At 47.8% G+C, this 23557-nt stretch overlaps 1 protein-coding gene across 1 annotated transcript in view; it reads right to left on the bottom strand.

The window, feature by feature from the left end:
• Window positions 1-23557, bottom strand: part of ITPR1 (inositol 1,4,5-trisphosphate receptor type 1) — a 158615-nt gene that overhangs the window by 98048 nt on the left and 37010 nt on the right. The window contains exons 4-15 of the mRNA XM_066195842.1: window positions 14750-14865; window positions 11190-11276; window positions 10324-10482; window positions 9393-9491; window positions 8811-8894; window positions 8580-8726; window positions 7278-7373; window positions 6220-6264; window positions 2691-2842; window positions 1766-1865; window positions 1160-1320; window positions 294-435 (exon numbers count right to left, since the gene is read on the bottom strand). Coding sequence (XP_066051939.1) covers window positions 294-435; window positions 1160-1320; window positions 1766-1865; window positions 2691-2842; window positions 6220-6264; window positions 7278-7373; window positions 8580-8726; window positions 8811-8894; window positions 9393-9491; window positions 10324-10482; window positions 11190-11276; window positions 14750-14865 — 1388 coding nt within the window. The remainder of the gene's footprint in view (window positions 1-293; window positions 436-1159; window positions 1321-1765; window positions 1866-2690; window positions 2843-6219; window positions 6265-7277; window positions 7374-8579; window positions 8727-8810; window positions 8895-9392; window positions 9492-10323; window positions 10483-11189; window positions 11277-14749; window positions 14866-23557) is intronic.

Here is a 23557-nt window from a genome sequence, read left to right as displayed (position 1 = left end):
CAGCATCTGCTGGAATGTTTAGTCCCAGCAGTGGTGAGCCTACAGTCGACTGCCCAGAGCCTGCTGAAAGCTGGAAACTCAAAGCATCTTTTGGTCCCAATAATTTGAGACCAAAGTTTCCCAGAGCCACAGAACGGCTTGGGCTGGAAAGGACCATGAAGATGACCTCGTTGCAATCCTCTGCCATGGGCAGGGACACCTCCCACCAGGCCAGGCTGCTCCAAGCCTGGCCAGGTTCTTTTTTTCCCAAGAACCCTTCTCATAGACAGAGCTTAGAGAAAACCACAGCCCACCTGCTTTAGAATATTCTGCTCTCTCATCAGCTTTTGCCTTTCTCTGTTGGGTTTAGAAAACACCACCTCAAGGACGTCCTGGCCAGAATTAGTTCCACCAGTAACAAAGTAGACCAAATCCTCCAGCAGTTTGGTAACAGATCTAGGGAAAAGCCAGAAGTTGTTAACATGAGAATACAAATTAAAAGAGCAGTGCCAGGGTAAATTTACACAGATTTCTAAATGCTAAGTGAAAACCTAACAGCAATTAGAGACTGGATAAAGCTCAGAGGTTTGCACAGAACTTAAAATTAAGAACGAATGCTCTCCCATTGCTGCAGGCTCACTGTCCAACAGCTAAACCAGAGCAGCAGAAAGACAAGAAAATCACTTTAGGACAGCTCCACACTTGCCAAGTTCTATTTGGCACTTCTTTCAATTGCCACAAACAATAAATCAGGTGATAATCTCTCCCAAGGCCAAATGAAAGGCCCTGGCTATGGAAGCACACGGGCCCTGGGGTGACACAGCCACCCCCGTGCTCTTTTTGTGTGGCCACATTTTCACAGGCACGGTCAGAGGATTTGCAGCCAGTCACATGCTCGGTCCTCACAAGATGGATTAGGAATTCCCACACTCCATTTGCAGAGGAATGCTGGGGATTAGTCCCCCAAGCTCACAACATTTCTCATGCTCTCACTTCACAGAGGACAAGGGGAGCTGGACAGGCCAAGCCTGAGAACCTCCACTATGGACACAACAATATCAGATCTCATCAAGGAGGGAACCAAATCCCTCTTCTGCAGCTTACTCCGATAAAACTTCCAAAGAAACAGTTGCTGACTAAAGGAAACAAGATTACCTGATCCCAGGTCTGGTTTCCTTACCTTCTTTCATTCTGGGTTATTGTTCCCTTTTCCAGCTTGCCAGCAATGGAACCTAAAACTTTACTTGCATCATTTGCAAAATCCAAGTCCCGAACCTCTGCAGGCGAGACCGGCACTATAGCAAAAGCTTCTTTGTCCTCCTTCACTGGAGAGGTCCCAATCTGAAACCCAGAGAAGCTTTATCAGCAAACCAAAGGCAGGAACAAAGCAGTGGCTCACACACTCACTGATAACGAAACAGGAAAGTCACAGTCTGCTGAGGCAGCCATGGGACCACTGCTGAACCCAGACCTCGAGAAACACTCCGTGCAAGCTCAGAGCTGTCCCTAAATTCGAAGGAACAGCGGGTGAGATGGCAAAATGTTGCTGCAGCCAGCGGAAAAAATATCCTCCTCCTGATGACTGTTGTGGAGGAGAAGCTGAACAGTGTAACTAGAAAACTACCATGAAACTGAGCCATTAAGAGCAAATATTTTGCACAGGCACTATTCATTACCGTCACATGCTCGGTGTGTGACAGGCTCAGGGAGTCAAGCTCCTGCCAACACCCCTTCTGTGGAAGTTCAGGAATCAAAGGATGCGCTTACACAAAGTAACAGAACTTACTTTCAGCATCACGGGTTTCTCCTCTTCTTTATCAATGGGGATGTTGGTGCTGTGAACCCACGTGTTGGTGCAGAGGTGCCTGAGCCTCACGTAGGAGTTCCTGAAAGAAAGTCAGGAGTGCCCCAGCCTGAGTCAGCTTCCCAGCTGGGAAGTCTCTGCATTGCTGGGATTTTGAGGTGCTGGAACACTGGAACAACATTCTTATTGCCTTAGCCCATCCTGTGAATTCACCTGAGGAAGGCTTCTTCTCCAATGAAAGACATCCTGCTCTAAAACAGAACCACAGCCTCTCTGAGTTGGTGTAACTCAGCTGCTGCACAGCGACAATCTAAACCTCTTCCCATCCTCACTTTTCCACTGCTATGAGCTGCCAGCTTCTCCCCTTAGCTCTGAGGTTTTCAGCCCAGAACTCCCTGATCCTCCAGAATATGGGTACCTGATGACTCAGGGAGTTGCTGAATCGATGGAACAAACTTGCTGTGCTTTCTCAGTGGCATCAGCGGCAAAGAGCTGTGTGCAGCTCATGACTTGGAAAGGGGCAGCAGCTTTTCAGCACCAAGGGGTGCCACAAGAACAGTAAAGAACACATAAACAACAGAAAATCCAGCGCTGAATAGTTGGTGTTACATCCTAACACAACACAGACAGGCCACAGGAACGAATGCCCTGATAAGACACCCAAGGCTTTTAGTCCCAGGTCATTCCTGGTAGGGGAGTCGCTTGATCTCAATTTCCCCACCTGCAAAATGGTGTTCCTCTTACTTCTACCTCAGTTGTAAAGCACTCAAGGGAAGCTTCAGGCATTTTCTAACGATTTCTACATTCGTTTCAGGAGGAACCTGATTCCCAAGGATAAAAGGAAAGCAGCCTGGGGCGGCTTTACTTTAAACACCCACCAAAATCCCCAGGCTGCGTCAGGGTGTACCTGGGGACGAGGCTGTCTCCCCCTCGCAGGGTGGTGGGGTCCAGCTCGAAGATGGAGGAGATGTCGTTGCCCTCGGGCACGGACACCAGGGAATAGGCCATCTTCTCCTGGGCTCCCCGGCCCCGCCGTGCCGCCTCCTGCTCGGGGTCCAGCTGCAGGGAAAGCCCCAGAGTCAGCCCCAGCCCTGCAGAGAGACCCCCACTGCCCCAGACACACACAGCCAGGCTGCCAGAGCAGCGGGCTCCGATTGAAATTCTCCCAGAGCCGGGTATGTGCAGCTCTGCGAGGGTTCAATACCTCTGAGGGTGCCCAGCACCTCACAGAAAACGGCTTAAAATAACCAGCGAGATGGCATTGGTGGAGTGCGTCTTGAAAAAGCAAAATGGTTGGAACAAAAGAAGAAAAATAGTACAAAACAAAAGAACAAAGCCGTTCACAGTGGAGGAACAGGTCCCACACACCTGCTCATGCTTTTCCTTCAGTACTGGGTGATTTAGGCGGGGTTTTTTGGCAATGAAACAGGTCCCACACAGCTGCTGCAACACCCCCAAAAATGCCCTGAGAAGCCTCGTGCTCTCCCTTAAGTATTGGATGACTTAGGAGGGTTTTTCGGCCCAACAGAGAACAGCTACTTTTTTGAGGAACAGGTAAAGAGGCCATCAGTGGTTTTTTGTCTTGGCATTGAGCCAATCACTGCCAGGAGAGTAAAGAAGTTTCTGGGTCCTTTACCTAATAAGAGCAGCAAGGGGTGAGTGTTAAACCCTTCCCTATATGGGAACACCTGCTGGGGCGTGGGGTGCATTCCTTCAGAGTGGGCTGCAGGACACCAGGAGCACTGACAGCAGCTGCTCTGGCCAACCACTCCTAGGTGTAACTCCTGAGTACCAGCACAGGAACTCCCCCTCCACACAGAATTCATGTCTCACAGACAGTGCCGGAGAGACAAAACCCCCCAGACCATCACCTCACGCACGCTGGGAGCTCTGACTGGTTTCTGATAACACACATCAGCTGAGATCCCCAATCCTGACACTACCAGCTCTCCAAACATATCCCACACACTGCAATTATCCCTCTAACCACATTAATTAATGAGCTGAGAATGCAAAAAAGCCCGCCACACCGTGTACCAACAACCTTGCTGGGAAATAATCAGCTTCAGCAGCAAAAAGGGACCCACACCCATCAATCCCAGGCAAGAGAAACAAAAAGCCAATCAAGGAGTTGGAAGCCTTGCTGTTCACACTACAGCTTCTGCTGGAGCGTTCCAAAAACGTGTTCCAAAGGCCACGGCACCAGAAGGATCTCTATTCCCAAGGTGCCAGCAAATCCCCAGCCTCCTTCAGCAAAGTAAAGACACCTCACTTGGACAAAACCCCGGGGCTTCAGATCAAAGGACAAAAGGGTAGGGAAAACAAAGATGAACTGAGAAAAAGGAACGACGACTTTCTCCAACCCCTTTCCTGGGGAACTCCCAGCTATCACAAGCCCCTGAAGAAGCTGCTCGCCATCCTGGCACGCAGGAACCAGCTGTCCATGTACAACCACCTAAATCCTGGCTGCAGTTTTTCAAGGTGACCAAGAAACCCATTTCACAGCTTCTCCGTGCCGCTGGCACCCGAGGGAGTCGGCGCTCAGGCACCTGCCTGTCAAAGTCCTGCTGTAAGGCACTGCCATCCTGAAGCAGATGGGAAAGGTAGCCAGTGTTGCTTGTGCCTCAGGATACTCCCAAGTTAACATATTTGCAGTCAATGAACTTGGCTGCAAAGCAGTGACATTTAAAGTCTGATTCTGTACATGGGAACAGGCAGTTATCTGCATGGAACAGAAATACACTTTGGGAGTGTGCCTTCAAGGGAAGGAGCAACTCTACACTCAGAGTCCATCTGGAGAGAAATTCTGGGAGAAATTCGCTCACTTGGAATGAATTCTCCGAAATTCAGCTGTCTCCTTCATCCCCCCCAGCGAGGGGAGGGAATACAGGGAGGGATCCAGCTGCTCTGCATTCACAGCTTGTCCTTCAGGTCACTTCTTCAAACTGTGGCAAAGCTGAACGTGAGCAGTAGAGCCGAAAGAAGGAAATGGGGCGATTCAGGGAGCACTGAAATTCAGCCCCAAAGGTGACAGGAGCAGCCCCCTTTGCTGCTGGAAGGTGGAGCTGGCACCTCACCCATGGAAACCCCTCCTGCACAGCCCTCTGAGGGACAAGGAGAAAATAACAATAAAACCCTGAGCTGGGCACAGAAACCCTGCAGACACCTGGCTCTTGGACCAAGCTGGAGTTTGGATAAAGTTGGATAAAGCGGCCTACACCCTCCTGTCAGCAGTGAATGATGAACGATGTGGCAATTTCCTGTCAGAGCTGAGCTACGTGCTCCTGGGCCCCTTCTTGCTGGTCTATTTTTGCCATCTAGTGGTAAAGAGACAGAGCAGGGAAAAAGCAGAGAGCTGAGACAGCGCAGGAATGTTATCCATGCACATGTCAGCAGGACACATCACAGGAGCAGGGGGTGTCTACATCAGGGCCCTCCACACTGAATAACTTTCAAAAAATTAACCCAACAAAACAGCTGGGTATTGGACTCCCCCCACACTCCAGACAACAGCCACGGGTGGGGTTTGCTCAGTTTTTTACCACGTTTACTGCAGTCAAGCTGCCAATGCCACCAAGAAGTCATCAGGAAAACAGCTCAATATCGGAGGGCAAGGGAAGCAGTTTAATGGCCAGGCTATAATGAAAAACCCTTCCAGGAGGGAAAATGCACCCTGCAGGATTTCCAAGCATCACATCCATCTCTTGAGGACGGAAGGAATAGCTCTCTCTCATATCCAAATGGTGCAAAGCTTCCATAATACAGGATAAAGGACCAAGAAAGCTGCACAACCCTCTGGTCAAATCCAACTAAGTAAATAAAACCCACGATGGAAAGTGCTGGTCCAGTTTTCTCCGTGTTCAACTAGTGAAGCAATGCTGGTTCCCTCTGACACCAGAGAGAAGCTTCTGTCAATACAAAGCACCACACACTCAGTATTTGACACAACAACATTTACTGACAACACAGACTGGATCCCACAGGAAAATCAGAGGGATGGCGCTGGAATCACCCTCCCCCTGCCATTCCTGCTTTCCTGAGACAAGGTACAACGACAGCAAACTCATTGCTTCACCACAGAGGTCAGACAGGCACAGCACTGGGGGACATTCCCATCTTGAGCAACTTCATCTCCAGCCCTTGGCAGGACAGTGCTCCGAGGAAGCAAAGGATGAGGAAAACAGGAAGACAGAAAAAGAAGCCACAAAGGGAAGAGTTGAGGGGGGTTCAGGTAACGTGCTCATTCAGCTCCAAGCGGGTTGTTCTTCATTAAGGTGTCAACACCCACTCCTTGGAGAGGCCTTAAAAGCCTCCAGAGCATTGTCAGGTTTTTATCCTCTTCACTAACAAGGAAGCCTGGACCAGCTGTGCACTGGCCAGGTCAGCCCTAAGCCCTCCTCAATCAGGGGCAGGACCATACCCTCGCCTGTACTTACTGAGGATTGACACTCCAGGTCATCTTCCTCATAGTCAGGGTTTACCTGATGGAACAGAATCACAGTCAAAACTCCAGCACAGCTGCAAGTGGGAAACAGCCTGAGCATCACCTAAACTCTGCTGGTCGCCCTGCAGTGCTCCAGCATCAGCAGAGCACACTGCCCAAACCCAGCACGGCTCACCAGGCTGCAAATCACAGTTAAACAAACTTCAAACGTGCAGGGACATTTCTCTCCTTCAGCAGAATCACTACTGCAGCAGGAGTAGAGAGTTAACCAGTTCATGTTTTCTTTTTGTTGTTTAAATTCCAAGCGGAATTTCCAACTAGAAATTACTGGCCTGGGGAAATCTTTTAGAACAAACATTATTCTAACCAGGGATCAGGTGAGCAATCTCCTCCGGGATATTCCTGCATGACCTAAGAGCATGTTTTTGTTTGGGTTGATTAGAAAACCCGAGGTTTACTGGAAAAGCTCTACACTGGATCACTACTGGAAAGGATTTGCAGTGCGCATGTGACAAAATGCTTCTGGTTTTCCAATCTGCTTATCAGAAGAATATAAAATGGGATATTTAATCCGGACTTTTCTCTATCTGCAGTTCCTACAGACTGGTCTGAAGTCAGTGTTTTCATTTTATACTCAGTTCTGCTCAAAAAATCAGTGATTCAAGAGAAATCACCAACACTTGAATCCATTTTCCCCCAAAGGCTCTCAGTCATTTACCATTTATTCATCAGTTAATAAAGTCACATTGATTCCAGTGCCCACATGACAGGATACCATTTAGCGCCTATTCTTTGCAGCAGAAGTTCTTGACTCCAGAATTCACACAGCAAGCGTAATCAGCTCACGACTACCCCAAACCACGGGTACTCTTTCAGCTCTTTCATCTCATTTCCTACATTTAGCACCTATTTTTGCATTAATCCAAATGACCACTCTCCTCCCCTCCCCGTGTCCAGTTTTAGGGTGGGAAATGACAGATTTTGAGAAGGCGCTGAAGGAGGAGAGCACAGTGCAAGGGCAGGCAGAGGTGCCAGCCCAGCCCCACGTACCTCTGCTGCCAGGTAGTGCCCCGTGGCCAGGTGCTTGAACCTGAAGAGGCTGTTCCAGTAGCCAGCTCCCCCTCGGCAGGGATCGTGCTGCACCACCTGCAGGGACAGGGAACACACCTGGAATGCAGCCCGGACCCCCCTTCCCACCAGCACCTGCCTCATTTCACGTGCAGGGAAGAGCAAACACAACCAGGGGCTGAGAAAAGACAAAACCAGCTTCTATCTGTGACCAGGACAGGGCAGGGAATGCTCTGAGCTGGCCGGGATAGTTCACCTCAGCTTACGAAGGAATTAAAGAAGGTGCTCCCTATGTGCATGTGTTGCCAGGTCTTGAAACAAACCCCTAGAAAAGGCGACAAACCCATTACCCTGTGGCTATAAATTAAATTTTTGACTGTTTAAAGTGGATGAGGGAAGATTCCCGGAAATATTTCAAATGTAACAATGCTGTACGAAAGAATTTATATTTACTGACAAAGTGGGGCAAGCAGATCCTCCACAACCTGTAAGCCCACACTGGCTGCTCTGTGGGTACACCTGATTCCTAAAGACAACTCATCACAGGTGACCTGTACCTGTCAGGGAAGAACTCTCTCACCTGTGCCAGGTAACTGCACACACATGGGCAGTTACCACAGCCTGATAACATGCCCAAGTAATGCTAATTACAGGCAGACTTTCATTTGAAATACAGGAGAAGCTGAATGTCACAGCAGATGCTTCTGGAAGAGGAGTATAAAAACACCTATCCCATCATTACAATTTATTTTTTGATTCTTACATGCAGCTCATAATTCAATCAGATTTAAAATCATACACCAATGCTAATAATACCAACAGATTGAGGCTATTTTCAGAAGCCAGTGATGGCCAAGGTGTTAGTCACTCTGTTTAAAAGCCAAGTGAATTAAAAAAGCCACTTCAGACAGACTAGCAAGGGGCTGCAGCCTCCTATCAGATGAGGATATACATAATCACATTATTCCACACCAAAAATAGAGCCTCCAGTACACTCAGCAGGACAGTGCAAATTATAAGCTGCTATTTAACTTCAGTGACTGGTAAGAAAATGCCTTCATTGATGTTTCCCTGTGCCCTTTCCCTGAACTGCAAAGCACCTGAACCCGAGAGCTCTGTGCTGCACCGTCAAGAGAGCAGAGCTCCACTGTGACTGCGCACAGCGAGCGAAGGGATTTTAATTTCAACTTGTAACACCAGGAAAATAAAAAGGGAGAAACCCAGACAGATCTGGTTTTGAACAGAAGGAGCAATTGTCCCTACCAAGCCGGCCCCAGTGCTCACCTCCACCTCCCACAGGGCTTTGGAGCTGGTGGCAGACGTGGCCGACTGCCTGCCCGTGGTCCTGAGGAACACGTGCTGCTTCTTCCTGTGCTCATCACACGTCAGGAACTTCTCCTGCTCGGCGTGGAACAGCCTCACCACGTCCCCCTGCCAAAGGCAGGCACAGCAGGGTCAGCAGGGGCAGTGCCCAGCAGGGCCCCAGCTGCAGACAGCCACAGCTCTGCCTCTCACCCCTTTGAGGATGTCGTCCTTGTTGTCGCTCCATTTCATGAAGAGCACGATTTTCCAGCTGGTGTTGCAGTTCACTGAGTTGACCTGGAAGGAGAACTCAGACCATCAGTCCCACCGTCCTGTGCCTGCACAAGATCCTGCCACGAGCCACAGTCTCATTTTTCAGACAACCTTCACCAGGACACTGCATTGCTCTAGAGAAGGAAAGTCCTTGCTGTACCTGCTCCAGATCAAGTGATTTCAGAGCTGACTTGCCTGGAAGCCACTTGTTGCAATCTGTGCTGGTAGATTCAATTTTTTTCACATTGACTAGTATGGGGCACATCACTGTGCCACAGCCCCCGATTTTGAAGGAATAACTTGTTTTGAGCCCATCATGTAGAAGAGACCCAACTCAAACCTCTGCCAGCACCCAAGAGAAAGCAGAGCTTTTCTTTTACGTCACTGATTGCCAGGATAACCATTCCTAAGCAGTGCCACAGGTACCAACCAACTTGCTGGATTCTAACCCATGCACAAACAGCTAAGCTGAAGCACAGAGAGGCTTGTGCAGCTGCTCCAGCTGTGCCAGAGTCCCCTTACCTCATTGCACCCCGGATTATCCACAAGCTGATGGCTACTGGCATGGAGAGGCTGGCCAGCATTGACAGGATTCAGGACCACTTTGTCTCCAATGACAACCTGCAGAGAAGGGCAGCATCAGACAAATTTGCACCCTGAGAAAGCTCTTTTTCTTCCCTTTTTCTTTTTAATGGGAGCAACGGGAGGAAACCACTCTTTTGCAGGCTGGAGAGATGGCAGTCTGAGAGTATTCCACCAGGATTCTGTTTGGGTCAGAATTAAGCTCACCAAACACAGTCACTGAGGCAAAAAGTCCTATGCTACTGGACTCAGAGCCTTGCAGAAGCAGCAGACTGAGGGCTGGTGCAGATGGGGCTACAGGATAAATGATGGCTGACTGATAAATTCACCGTGTTTAGGCGCCAAATATACCTGGGCTGACCCCCAGAGCACACTGCAGCTTGTGACCTCCTGCTTTTAGGAAGATTCTGTACCCAAGTGACTCAGAGGTTGCAAAGGAAGGGATTTAAACGGCAATGCATTTAAAGATTTCCCGTGAACAGGAGCACTTCCTTATTACCTCACGCCTCATATCCAAGGTGATGACGAATTTTGATTCTGAGCTGACAACACTGAAAACCAAGATGCTAATTATTCCTTCCAAACCTCCTGAAGGAGCTCAACACTTCCTACCATTTTGAATTGAGCAGGAATTGTGGAAGGCCAGCCTAATTAGGTCCCTTATTCCCTCCAATGTTAGATCATTCCACGTTTCCAAAATACAAGTTACCATAGCAATTTTCCTCCCCCTCATGACAGCATCGCAAAAAAGGTTGTCCCTGCATCATCCTCACGCACTGGGAGATCTGTGCATTGCATTAATTGCAAGACAGGCCTCCCAAATGCAGGCTGGGCCCCAAGGGAAGTGTGAGGATCCTGCTGCAGCACTTACGCTGTCCCCGATGGAGCGCAGTTTGTAGAAGGGCTGGATGTAGAACCAGGAGCCTTCATTTCCAGCTTCGTCCAAGGTCACCCTCATTGCATTCTTCTCTAGCAGAGCTGGAAGCCTCTTATTTACTGTTAAGTATTTGTTACTTTTTAAGTGAAGCAGCTAGAATAAGAATCAGAGTTCAGTTCTAAGAATGCTCCTCTTCCTCCCCTCAATCACCCGAGCGTGCGTGAGACAACTGCAATGCTACACAGGACTGCCAACTGAATTACGGACAGATACTGATGGATTCAGGCACCATTCCACTCACTCTGAGAGACACAGAACAAAGCACCCCCAGTTAATCCAACCGGCCCCTGCCCAGCGAGGACAAACACGTGGAGATGCCCTCGCCACTTACAACAGCCTGTTCAGAAAAACCCAGGGCCAAAGCTTGTGAAATGCTGGCGACTAAGCGGCTCTTCCCGCTCTTCTCTCGCTTTGCTTGGTCTCATCTAACAGCAAGTGTAACTATTCCTATTGATTTTCCTCCTCTGTGTCAGTTTATGATTTCAGTGTCAACATTTCACTGTGAGAGGATATTTGGTGCTGTGCACGTGTCACCTTCCAGACTCTAATGAGGGCTCTAACGAGTGTTTCTGAAGAAAACAATCAATGGTGACCTCAAGACCAAATACAACCCATAATAGAAAACTGACCTCATCACAGTTACAACACCCAGGCCCTGCTTCCCAGAATCCCACTTCAGAGCGTGCTGGGACCTGCCAAAACTACAGACTCCTGTCCATGAATCCCAGAAATCTGAAGTCCACTGAGCAGGGACTTTTCAACTAAATCCTCTCCAGCTTGCACAGATGTTCACAGCCTACCTGGATGACATTCCCATACTGGATGACTGTTCCCAGCAGTTTTCTGTTTTCAGTTTCGTTCTGTTTCTTTTCCAAATCCGCCGCATGCTGAAATTAAAGGAGAACAGTTCAACTGCTGAGTGTTTTAGAAAAAGGGGCTTTTATGAAACTCCTCTTTTCTTCAAGATTATTTCAAAGGACTGGAAAAACAGCGAGCATCTGAAAGAGCCTAATTTCCTCTTTTTCCAGCTTCCAACAGTGTAATTTTCAATTCCCTTTTTCAACTGTTTGGGGAGATAGACACACATCATTTAAGTAACCCGTAATTTGGGTACAATTGGACAAAATCCTGGAAATAAGACATGAGATGAAAAGCTCAGACAAGACAGAAGGCAGATACCTAGGGAGGGGGAAAGGTGAAAAAGGGATGGGTAACAACTCCAGCCAGGAATTTTATTTTCCTTTCCATTGATTTCTGCACAAATTGAATGAAAGAACCTCAACTTTGATTATTTCTTTTCCTTTGCACAGGGCTCCAGCTGCCCCCCAGGCTGAGTTTTCCTGAAGGCTCCAATGCTCTTCCACATGCAGCAGGATCACTGGGAAGGCACACACCAATGCCCACTGCAGCTCTGGATTGGAGAGTTTCCCCACTCCCCACACCTGGGCTTGTGCTCCCTGAGGTGATGGATCCACAGCTGAGCAGTCCTGCACCACACTGGCAGGGAAAGGAAAGGGAAAGCCCTTGCAAAATCCAATTATTATAATGACACAAAGACCTCATTAATAATTAACAATGAGCCGCTTGCCACTCTTGTTTTTAAGGTGAGTTATTTGGCCCAGGCTGTTTCTAAACAACTTCATTTGGTAAAGAACTTCACTTAACAGGCAAGATGATGCCTTGAATTAAAAACATAAATCTGGATTTGCTTTAACTGCTATCTGGAGGTGGAGAGCAATTTAAAATGGGACTTTTTAGGAGGCTGAGCGTCAAGGATTATGGTTTGGTTCTCAGGTCTCAGCGACTGTGGTGGGTCCAGGTTTCCCTTGGAGAAGAAAAGTGCCCACAGTTCCTCACTGTAGTGAGGTGAAGTACCAGGACAAAGGAACAGCTATTTGCACACTGTTAGAGAATTTCAGCAGCTCCAGCTCACTCTAAACTGCTATTTTCAGATGCTGTGCTGGGTATGAAAACTGGCTTCTTACTCCAGGAGAACCTGAGATACAGCTGCTCCTTCAAATTCCAAATATTATTCAGTCATGCAATGCAACGCAATTTTCTCTGTATTACTAAAATACAACTTTTTCGCTTGATTTCCAAGTATTCTGTCCAGAAAAGACCTCTTCAAGTCACCAGAGGCCTCCCGAATAACAACCACCAGAGCCAGGATTGCCCTGCCACACTGCGTGCCACGTTCATTATAAACACAGAAAACAATTCTGTGAAAGTATAACCAGGACTTGGGATGTACTTCAAAAGCACCCCCCAAACCTGACAGCCACTCCAGGAAAACCACTCTTCTGGCCACTAGATGTCAGCTCCTCAAGCAGCTCGGATGCTGCGACCACAGAGAGAGACAAGTGTCCCAGATTTGAAATCCCTTAAATGGCATTAACTTAAAATAACCTGACCTCAGCATGGAGCGCTCCGTGGCAGACAATAAATTCCACCGGCAGACAAACAGAAGCCAAAAAAGGCAAGTGATGATGATGATGAAGACATCTTGCATCATCAGCTGCAGTGGAAATGCAAGGCACTGATAAAGAAATCTCCTCCTGGGCAGAGCTCAGAGCTACGAGCACAGGCACGGGAGTTTAGAGCACTCCATGCGCCAGCAAGTGGAAAAGCTGACCCACGGACACACAGGACTGGCAGGAAGAAGTTCTGGTATGACTGATGGCCATGGGACAATTATTTCCAAGCCCTGGGTCACCGCAGACCTGATTCAGCCCATCAGACTTCATGTCCAAACGATGCAGATTAAATAAACCCCGATAAAACTGTAAGGCACTCAAATCCTTTCTCTCCAAATCAAGCAGGTCTTGCTGGGACATTTCTGTGCAAACGTTACTGGGCTCAAGCTAATCCTGGAGGGAAGGATCTCATCCTGGAAGGAAGGATCTCATCCTGTATTTCCAGGACTCTGGCACTAAAAGGGTCAGGTGTCAGAGGAGCAGGGACAGGTCCCAAACACCTGCACTGGGATGTACTGAGGGAAGGGAAGACAACTCCACATGAGAATGTAATCCAGGGCAATTCCAAAGCCTTTTTCTTCTACGTGTTGCAGTATTTAGACTCTCTTTTCTGTTAAAAAGCCATGAACTCTCCCTTCCCCTGCACCCCAGAACCCCCATCACTCTTAACCTGCTGCCACAGCCCACTTCCCCCATCAACATGAGCAACACGGCCCAGGTGAGGGAGCTTTGTGCCACCAAAATAGCTGTGTCCCTGCCAAGCTGATCCTTTTGGGTTATAAATACATTCCTTGAAGCAGAAGGAGTCCACCAGTGGGCTTTTGTGAAGTGCAGGAGCGAGGCAGCCATATGGCAATCAGCAAGTGACACTCTCCTACGGGGCCATTTCGTATTCCGGGCTACAATGAGCTTAATATAGGCTTCAAGAGCCTAAAAATATTTGGAATTGTAATTTTGACATGAAGTACTCCAGCTATGTAATTTTAACATAAACACTGAGTTTATTTAACTCTAAAGTCAACAGATGGTATTTAAGTTAAGTTGGCTTTTTTTTTTTATATAGGAGCTCTAAAAACAGCAATCAACTGCCTTACTGAGTTTTCAGCTGCTGAATGTCAACATTTTACCCAGAAAATATTAAATACTGCAAGCTAATACGGAAGGAGAGGCTGTCTGGCCTCATAATTACTCATAATTACCCATCAACCTTCCCATGTATCAACAGCAGAGATGTTTGTTTGAGCAGTCCCAATAGATTGATCGGACCAGCAGCTCCTGATTTCCCCTGCTGAGATGCAGAGCTGAGACTCCTCCGTGCGATGGTTTCAAAAATCCCTTTTCTATGCTTTTAACACCCCAAATGCCCCCCTGGAGCACCATTATCTCTATCCCAGGTTAAAGACAAGAGCTCCCAGGGCTACCCCAGTACCATGGACGCAGCGCTGGGGGACACAGACCTGGAGCAGGAACAGGAGGGGGTTCTGCCCACTTTCTGTGCCACGGACAGAACCCAGGGAATGGCTGGAGCTGTGCCAGGGGAGGTTTGGAATGGAGATCAGGGAAAGGTTCTTCCCCCAGAGGGTGCTGGGCACTGCCCAGGCAATGGGCATGGCCCTGAGCACTGGACAACACTCTTGGGGACAGGGTGGGATTGTTGAGGCGCCTGTGCAGGGCCAGGAGCTGGGATGATCCCTGTGAGTCCCTTCCAACTCAGCTTACTCCATGATTCTGTCATCAATCAGAGGGCTGAAGACTTGGAGTGAACGTCTCCAAAGCAATCTCGCACGCTGATTTATTTCCGCGTCCTCTCTGTGCCAAGCTGCCTGGAAACCCTTATTTCAAGCAGGAAGGGTGTGAGTGCTGAGGGTGAGGAGGGGAATACTCACGTGCAGTTTATTGAGCAGCACAGCATCCGTGGTGCTGTTGGCTCCCGGCTTTGCTGCCTTCCAGAACTGCTTCTGCGCCGAGTAGCGGTTCATGGGACAGAGCTTGAACAGGCAATCTAGAAAAACATGGAACAAACACAGGGATGGCTGCAGCCAGTCATAATTATCTGGATTCTTGCTGCTAACGCTCTCCAAATATTCCAGCGGCGAGGAAAGCTTTATAAACAAATTCCAAAAAGCTCTTGATCAGACGAATGCTTTTTTCAGTAACAGGAATGCTGCCCCATGAATGATAAAAACTAACTGCTGCTGCCAACATCTGATGCAAGACCAGAAAATTTATAACTTGTCCCAGTCAAAACCAGTACCAGACTAAAATGGGAACACGTTCCAGTGCTTTCCCAGGCAAACAGACTTGGTTTCTGCTCTTCCAGCCTGGAGTTTTTGTACTTCAGCAGGTAAACTCTGTCTGGCTGGGGGGGGTTTGCTTTGGATTTTATCACTGCTGTTGTCAGTTTTTAAAGCTAATCCCTTCTATTGCTAGGGAAAACGGGGGAAAAATAGGAGAAACTCCTCACCTAATGAAGGGGCAGCAGCATAAAATACCCTCAAACAACGGCCTGCACAAGCACAGACATTCAAGGCATGGCCTGAGGTAACATCAAACCCCTCAGGCTGTCAGCTTCTATGCCCAATGCAGCAACACAGTTTATTTAACATTCTGCCGGGCAAAAGTCAGGAATCACAGCTCATTAGTCTTATTAAAAATACATTTCTGTATTAGAGATGCTAACTTATCAGTAATAAACCCACATGAGCCGCAGTGACTGTTTTTCCTCCTGTCGTCGCTAAGCAACGGAACACACAAAAAAATAAATTCAGCTATTCAAAGGCAGCGCCGAAAGTAGCAGCTCAGAAGTTCAAACAAAGTACCAGAAGAGCCAGGAGGCTGTTCCCAGCCTGGCTGGCAGCGGGGTGGATGTAAGGCTCCAGGCTCCTGCTGAATCCCTACGGCCAAGCACCGCAGCTGGGGAAGCAGCAAGGTGAGGAGAAACCCACCTGAGGTTTCTGAACAGCAGAGCCGCTTGTTCATGGACACTCTGGATGCACATCAACCAGAAAGAGAGGAACCCCATGCTGGAGACAGGTCATGGCAGCTCTGCCAGAGGTTGAAGTTGCTGAAGGGGCTGAGACAGAGCTTGGAAATTTCACCTCTGGATGCTGTTTGAGATGGACACCGTCACTCTGCTCATGCCTTTCCTCTGATCCACCCCCCGAGCACACCAGGCAGCACCAAACACCCTTCACAGAAGGGCAAAGAATCCCAGAATGGTTTGGATTGGAAGGACCTTAGAGATCATCCCATTCCACCCCGGTTTACCAGCCCAGGACCCCAAAACAGATGTGGCAGGAGCTGGATATGGTACTGGGGCAGGACAGAGCTCCGGGCACGAGGAGGGAGGCTGAGCTGCATCTCTGCAGAAACACTCAGCTCCACTTCATCCACGCTGCCAGCCTGGGGCTGCTGAGCCACCAGGAAAAGTGCAAACCACACTTCCCAGGTTTGTGCTCTTCACCATTTTTTTTTCATTTCCATCAGGATGATTCACAGAGATTGACAGCACAGCAGAGATTCAAAAAGCCACTGCGGGCTGGCACTCCGAGCTAAGACTCTGCATTGTAAGCAACACACCAGTTATAAAATCTTCTATTTTTGCTTAAACCATCAGTTCACACAATGACAGCAATTAACACACAGAACTGCAGAGAAGAATTAATTGTATGCTAGATTTAGTCACAGTGCACTTCTTTCCATCCTCTTCAGTCAAGAAAGTTGTCAAGTTAGGCTCAACTTCCAAACTGTTAACTGCAAGTAACCCCCTCTCCTGCCTGAAGCACCCAGAGAGGGCTACAAGAGTTTGACCTTGTCCAGTGCAAGAAGGGAAAGCATGACATGTTTTCCTTAGGATTGCTCCCTAGTAACAAAGCTACAGATCTAAAACAAACAACAAAAAGCACCCAATATATTTTTTTCTAGTATTTGTTCTATGAAATCCATTTCTGAAGTGGTTGAGAAGTTCAACTTTGCCTTATTCACCTTCATATGGCCACCAAATGTATTTCACCACAGGTCAAACTACGTGAACTTTAAGGCCAGAAGACTTTCAGATCTCCAGACCCCGTTGCCTTGGATGTTTACAAAGTCAAGGATGTGCTGGCTGATGTACCATCGTGGTCATTGATCTGTAACCCACAGTCCTGATGACTGCGCAAGATAAACCCGCGCTTGTCAGACACCATCCTTATGGAATTTAGGTCTATTTCTACAACAGGAGCCAAAAATCCAAAGCCAAAAATGAAAAGCCAAGTTAAAGCAGCCCAAACCATCAGCCCTCTGCTCCGCTCAGTGATTCCAGCAGCTTTAGCCACAGAGGAAAGGTGATAAATAAAGCAATTACTGCACAGTAACGACATCTTTTTATAGACTGTTTGTTGCATATTAACCAGAAAGGAATGCGTTCCCCTTTCAGATCTTCATGATATACAGTGAAAAATGGCAGAATTGCACAATGAAGAAGTATAAAAATAAAATACGACGTCACTGTTGATGAAATCACGATACATCAAGCCCGAACACCCAACAAAGGAGCTGCAGGAAAGAGGGATTGCATAATCCTCCAGTACCCCATCAGGATGATGAAGGCTACATGGGCAGGCAGTAAACGTGCATTTCAAAGCTTCCCAGCTAAATCCTGCTCTTCCGTCAGCGATGGCTCCGTGCGGAACAAAGCGAGGCTGCAACTCTGCCACGTGAGAGATGAATGCTCTCACTGGTGGGACACTGACAGCCCACGTGGGGCTCTGCCACCTGCAGCTCCCCGAAATATCACAGCCAGGATTGGTTACCCTCTGCGTGCACCGGCAGCACAGAGGAGTGGGCAAAAGCAGGAATCCTGGGAAGGATAGAAACCCCCGTGTTCCAAAGTATTTTGGGGCTCAGAGGAAGGGGGAAACTTGTCAGCGGCGTTATTCCAACTGCCAACTCCTTCTACCCCATGCTCTTCATTTTGCTCTTCCTCCTTCTGCATTCCCTTCTTGACTAGGCTGTGCTCCTTCCCAACCCAGCACGGGTTCCAAACTTCCAACCCTTCCCTCCCGTCCAGGCCCAAGCAGCCACATCTCAAATGCCCCATTTTTGCTCTCACAGCACAATGAAAAACCTGACAAAGACTGAGCTGCTTCTTTTTCTTGCAATGGACTCCACCACAGAGGAATTTAAGTCGCATCTAGGGAGCACATTAATAAGATTATTTGAAAACACAATGCAAGACTTGTCCAAAATTGCAAATACCAAGGTTAGAGAGGCTGAAATGATACGGAGAAGGGAGCTGAGTATTTCAGAGCCCACCCAAGGCACCATCGCCTTCTTTCACAAAAAACTGCCTAGAAATACCTAAGTCAAGCATTCCCGTGTAATTCCAGTCCCCCTTCCAGAGGCTTTTCCCACTGTTTGGGGCATTAAGTGTTGCCAATCATGTCAGTTCTACCCTTGGTCTATGAGGACAGCTCAGAAAGTTCCTGAGCGGGCACTGCTGACACCCAAAGCTTCACCAGGCAACGTCAAACACCTTGCAGAGAATGGCAAAGATTCATGGAATGGTTTGAGTCGGAAAGGACCTTAAAGATGATCCTGTTTCACCCCCTGCCATGGGCAGGGACACCCAGATTGCTCCAAGCCCCAAGGTCCAACCTGGCCTTGGAGACTTCCAGGGATCCAGGAGCACCCAGAGTTTCTCTGGGCACCCTGTGCCAGGGCCTGCCCACCCTCACAGGGGAGGATTTAACGCCAATATCCCATCCAACCCTGCCCTGGGGCAGTGGGAACTCATTCCCCCTTGTCCTGTCCCTCTCCTGTCTTTTTTGCAGCTCCTTCAGGTGCCATCCTAGTTGCTGCCAGAGCTCAGCTCAGTTTTTGGGGGCCCCCAGCCCATTTTCCTTCCTCTGCCCTTCTCCAGCGTGCCCGTTCCAGAAAGATCTGGAAGCAGTTTCAGCTCCAGCCAGGCTGGTTGTGCAATCCACCACTCATCATTTTTTCCAAATCTCCACTGCCTATTTTAAGCACTCAGGAGAAGGTCTTCACCAACTTTTCTGCAGTTGGAGAGAGCAGGGAATCAAAATACTTCCCGTTGGCAACAAAAAGGTGCGTCGTTATTTCGGGTTTTAAACCCAGACTCTCCAAAATGCCAACTGGAGAAAGGTAAGAACCAAGAGGAATTACTCCCCCTCACAAAAATCATACTTTAGAGCGCTTTCAAGCGAGGGAAATCTATAAAGATGAAGCTCTTGAAATAAGTCACTTACAAATCCACTGAACATTTAACACCAACACAGCTGTTTCTTCATTACTTGGAAAAAACCAAACTCATTTTTGCAGAGCAAAACTGAAATTAAAAGAAAACCAGCAATTCCCTGCTGAAATTTAGCATTTTCTCTTAAGACTTTTCTATACTTAGATACCTGATATTTTCCCAAGGCCAAAGCCTGCTCACAGGAGAGAATAAACCCACAGATAGTAGCTTTTCTTTTTATTTTCAATATGAAAGAATAGCAGCAAAGAAGAAGTAACATAGCTGGCAGTGATGGAGATACTGTAAATAGAAGTTGTTGACTTTGTATTTACGAAATTGCACAGCTTTAATGCACTCACAAGGATGGTAATGCTCCACAAGATGAGGAGCTTATTTAAATCCAAAATGAAGACCTCTCCCGTGCTCAAATGCAGTATTTTCACACAGGAGATTTAGAATAATACAAAATGCATGTATTCAACCACAGACAAGTTTCACCTTTCCAGAAACCCTCGGATTACTCCATCATCTATTTCTATACTTCTGTTCCTTCTGAGATGTAAAATTAATAGATGACAGCCTAAGAGGTTCAAAGAATATAGAACAAAAGCAGCTACAGAAATGTGTTGATTATTAATCATTCCTGCATTTCCATGAAGGGGGAGAAAAAAAGAACCTGGTCCTGCTGAAACGACTCTCTCTGTGATGAGAAGACATCCTTTCATTTTCAATTTGCAGCGATCAGGCTTTGCTGGGAGCACAGCAGCTTGGTTCCTGTGGTGCCAAAGGAGCTCCATCCATCCATCCATCCATCCATCCATCCATCCATCCATCCATCCATCCATCCACAGCTCCACCCCAGCAAGAAACCAAACCTGCACCCTGCACATTGAGCCTGGGGGAAGAACTCAACTGAATTCCAACCTCGTGTTGCCAACAGTTCTGCCCATTCCACGAGTGGGGAAACTGAAGCCCAGGTGAGCAGGGCATTGGGAGGGAACAGGGGAATCTGTGGCTGCCCCTGGATTTCCCAGGCCAGGTTGGAAATTGGGGCTCGGAGCAGCCTGGGACAGTGGGAGGTGTCCCTACCATGGCAGTGGAACAAAGGGGATTTATGGTCCCTTCCAACCCATTCTGGGATTCTATTCCAGCCCCAAGGATCTCTCAGCAATCACATCCCTCTGCAGAGCAGCCCAATCACTCAGGATGCAAACCCTGAACTAATTACAAGACAAAAATTATTAGGGCTTTCTGCTGTGGTGATGCCTGTTACCTCCCTGCTCTGTGCTGCTGCATCTTGTGCTTCAAGGGCTTTCAATGCTTTCCTTTTTAAAGCAGAATAAAGAGGGGAAAATCACCCTTGCAACCAACATTTAAATTGAGAGCGTGCACGATTTGTGATCTAAATATATTCTAATCTTTATGTTAAAATAACCACCCTCAACTCCTATCTGCAAGACACGAGGGTAACCACCCTCTTGCTATTGTATTCATTTATGCAAAGCCCTGCCAATGGGAATTGCTTCATTTGTTCAGGCTGTAACAACACAGGAAGTAATGTAATTGTTATTAGCTTGGAGCTGAGGTATCAAAGCAAAGGAAGAAGGCTGAACAGAGATTTCAGAGAGAGAAAAATTATCTACCTGAGAGCTGGACACTGAGTATCAATGTCTGCTAAAGCTAAAGCTGACCTGAGAAATGCACCTTTAAGTAAACACCTTGTGTTCCAAAGAGTTCAGGACACACCAGTGTTTGTTTTATTTCTACACGTAACCTCTTTGGTCTCCTTCAAAAAGAAAGCTGCTACTCGAAAAGAGAGAAATATTTAGACACTGGATATACAGGCAGTTCCAAAAGGAAACATTTGCAGGAAAGACCAGATGCTTTTTTCTATCTCTGGTACTGAGGGAAGATGCTGCGTGAAAACACAGAGCCAGAAGGGAGAGCAGCTCAAGTAGAAAGGAAAAAAAAAAAAAACCCTAAACCCCACTGATTTAACTACAACACATCCCATCTGACATCCATTCAGGCTCAAAAAGCAAGAAAACCATTCCTCTCCTTGTCATCACAACGGAGAACGTGTCCCTGGATGGGCAACGCTGGCTACAAGAGATGTGAGATGACAAAACAGTGCAAGTTCCTCAGTGAAAGCTGTTAAGGACACCGTGAATGCACCAGGTACCCCTGGAGGCATTAAAATACAGCCTCATTTAGGGACACAATGGATCACTTCGACCAGGGGAAGCTAATTAAGAAAAATCTCTTTATAAATCATCAAAGCACCTTGGTGGCTCCTGGCTAGTAACAGATATAAGTCAGGAAGAAAAAGCTCTTCATGTTGAGGAGAGGGGAAAAGAGAGGGGAAAACCTCAAGTGAGGGGTTCAGAGCTGCACACATTAATGTGAGTTAACCCAGGATGCCAAGGAAGCTGCTGGTCCCAGTGAGTGCCTCTGTCTTAGCTCAGCTCCATCTCTGGTCCAGCACGAAAAGAAACCCTGAACAAACTGCCACCTGGAGAAACTGAAGGGCCATCCCTTCCTCTCCCTCACAAGTGCTGAAAATGAATTTTTACACACAAGGAGAAGGATTCGTACTTTCTATGAAGGGAATTCAGCAAACTAATGCCAGATGAGTTGCAGGAGCAGTTTTAAGTACATTGTTGTGGCTCTAGCCTTTGTCCCAGCCCGAGAGCTGGATCCTTGACCCAGGAACTCATTCCCAGTCTCCATTTTAATAGTTTCCATGACAAATCTCCCTGTGAGGCACCAACACAATTCTCAGGACAGGCACCCTGCGACATTCCCTCCTCAAAATCTTTGGGTCCTTTCAGTCTCCATTTCACCCTGGCTTTAAACCAAGGCATATTTATTTTCTGGCCAAATTTCATTTAACTTTGGCTGCTCACCCCCTTGGACTTCACTCTCACATTTGCTTGTTCACTTGCTCCTGGCTTTTCCGGATGAAAGTTCCTGCTGAAAACAGGGCAGGAAGTGGAGGCAGGAGGCAGGGAAAGCTTGGACAGTCTGAGCACAGGAAGAACAAGGGAAGATCAAATTTCAAACCCCCTCTGGAAACGTCAGAGTTGACCAGCATGGAAAGAACACTGTCGCGCTGTTAGAGATGACTGAACGGCACAATAAAAGTCACTTCTATTAAAAAACGTTCAGTGTGCGTGTCCCAAGGAATGAGCCACCACAGCATCAGGCAAGAGGAAAGGCAAATTTTTCAGCTGTTCAATAAAGCAGCTCCATTTTCAAGCTCTTAAATGGATTTGGCTTTAAAGAAAAACTGCGTTGCCAAAAAAAAAAGACGTCGGGAGATTAAATAAATATTTGATAATATTACTGAGGTCTTGGTTGGAAGAATAGAAGAAATAAAATTGAATTTAGTGCTTCAATTTTTCTTACTCTAATGAAGCACTTGGGATCCCTTGCCTGCATTGCTTATTTGTTGCTTTCCTTCTGCGCCAGGTGATGCCCTGAACTCCCGGCCCACTGCTTGCTGCAGAATTCCAAATGCAGGTTTCCCAGGGCTGGCAGCCCCTTGGAGAGCTTCCTCAGCTCATCCCTCCCTCCCAAGGGCAGAATTAGCTCCATTCCTGGCACAAAAATCTGAAGTGATCCCTCCCAGCATTCCATTTCTGTATCTAACTGATTCATTTCTGCAGTTTCAGGCCATGATTTTCTTCCTTCTCCACATGGACATGGTAGAAGAGAACTTCTCCCTCTCTCCCAGCAGTATCTGCAGGCTCCTCTGTCCCACAGCTACCAGGATGTGAGACAGCTCAGTGGCTTTCCTGCCCATTTCCCTCCTGGATTTTCTGTCATACCTTTCTGGAAGTACGAGAAACTTCACTTGAGGCTCTGTCAGAGAGCAAAACTGGAAAAAAAGAATTCCTGTTTTTTAGCAGTGTTTCTTTTTACGTATTTCCCAAGGCAGCAACTGCACTTTTTGTCACGGCACAGCATTGACAACTCCTTTTCTAACCACAGTTCCCACACCGTGGATCCTTCCCTGTCGCACCGCCACGTGCCCACCCTCCTCCTCCTCTCCGGATGTAGCCAACTGAGAGCAGCCTTTGACAGATTCTGAGAGAATTCCCAAGCTGGAATTCTGCTCTGCAGAGCTCACGGAGCACAGCCAGCTGTGACCAACACTGTGGGCAGGCACGGGCAGCACTCAGGAGGTTTGAGCTGCCACAGATGTTCAGCCTCCCAGAAACCGGCTTAATAAAACAAAGCTAAATGCAAAAAAACACCACCCAGGCCTGCCTTAACTATAGGGAACAACACTCTGGAGCTGAACAGAGCAGAGGGGTGCTGCCCAGCTGCGCTGCATGCCCAGGCAAACCCAGCAGAACACCTCTGCCCACATCTGTTCCGAGCCTGGAAGTTTTATTCCTTGCTTTCTGTTGCTGCGCTCGAGTCTTCCACCTCCCGAAGGCCTCTCCCTTCTCTC

This window comes from Chamaea fasciata, unplaced genomic scaffold (assembly GCF_029207755.1).
Source record: "Chamaea fasciata isolate MVZ Bird 193981 ecotype frontalis unplaced genomic scaffold, bChaFas1.0.hap1 SCAF_13, whole genome shotgun sequence".
NCBI classification, from domain to species: Eukaryota; Metazoa; Chordata; class Aves; order Passeriformes; family Sylviidae; genus Chamaea; species Chamaea fasciata.
This window is presented reverse-complemented; position numbering and strand designations above follow the sequence as displayed.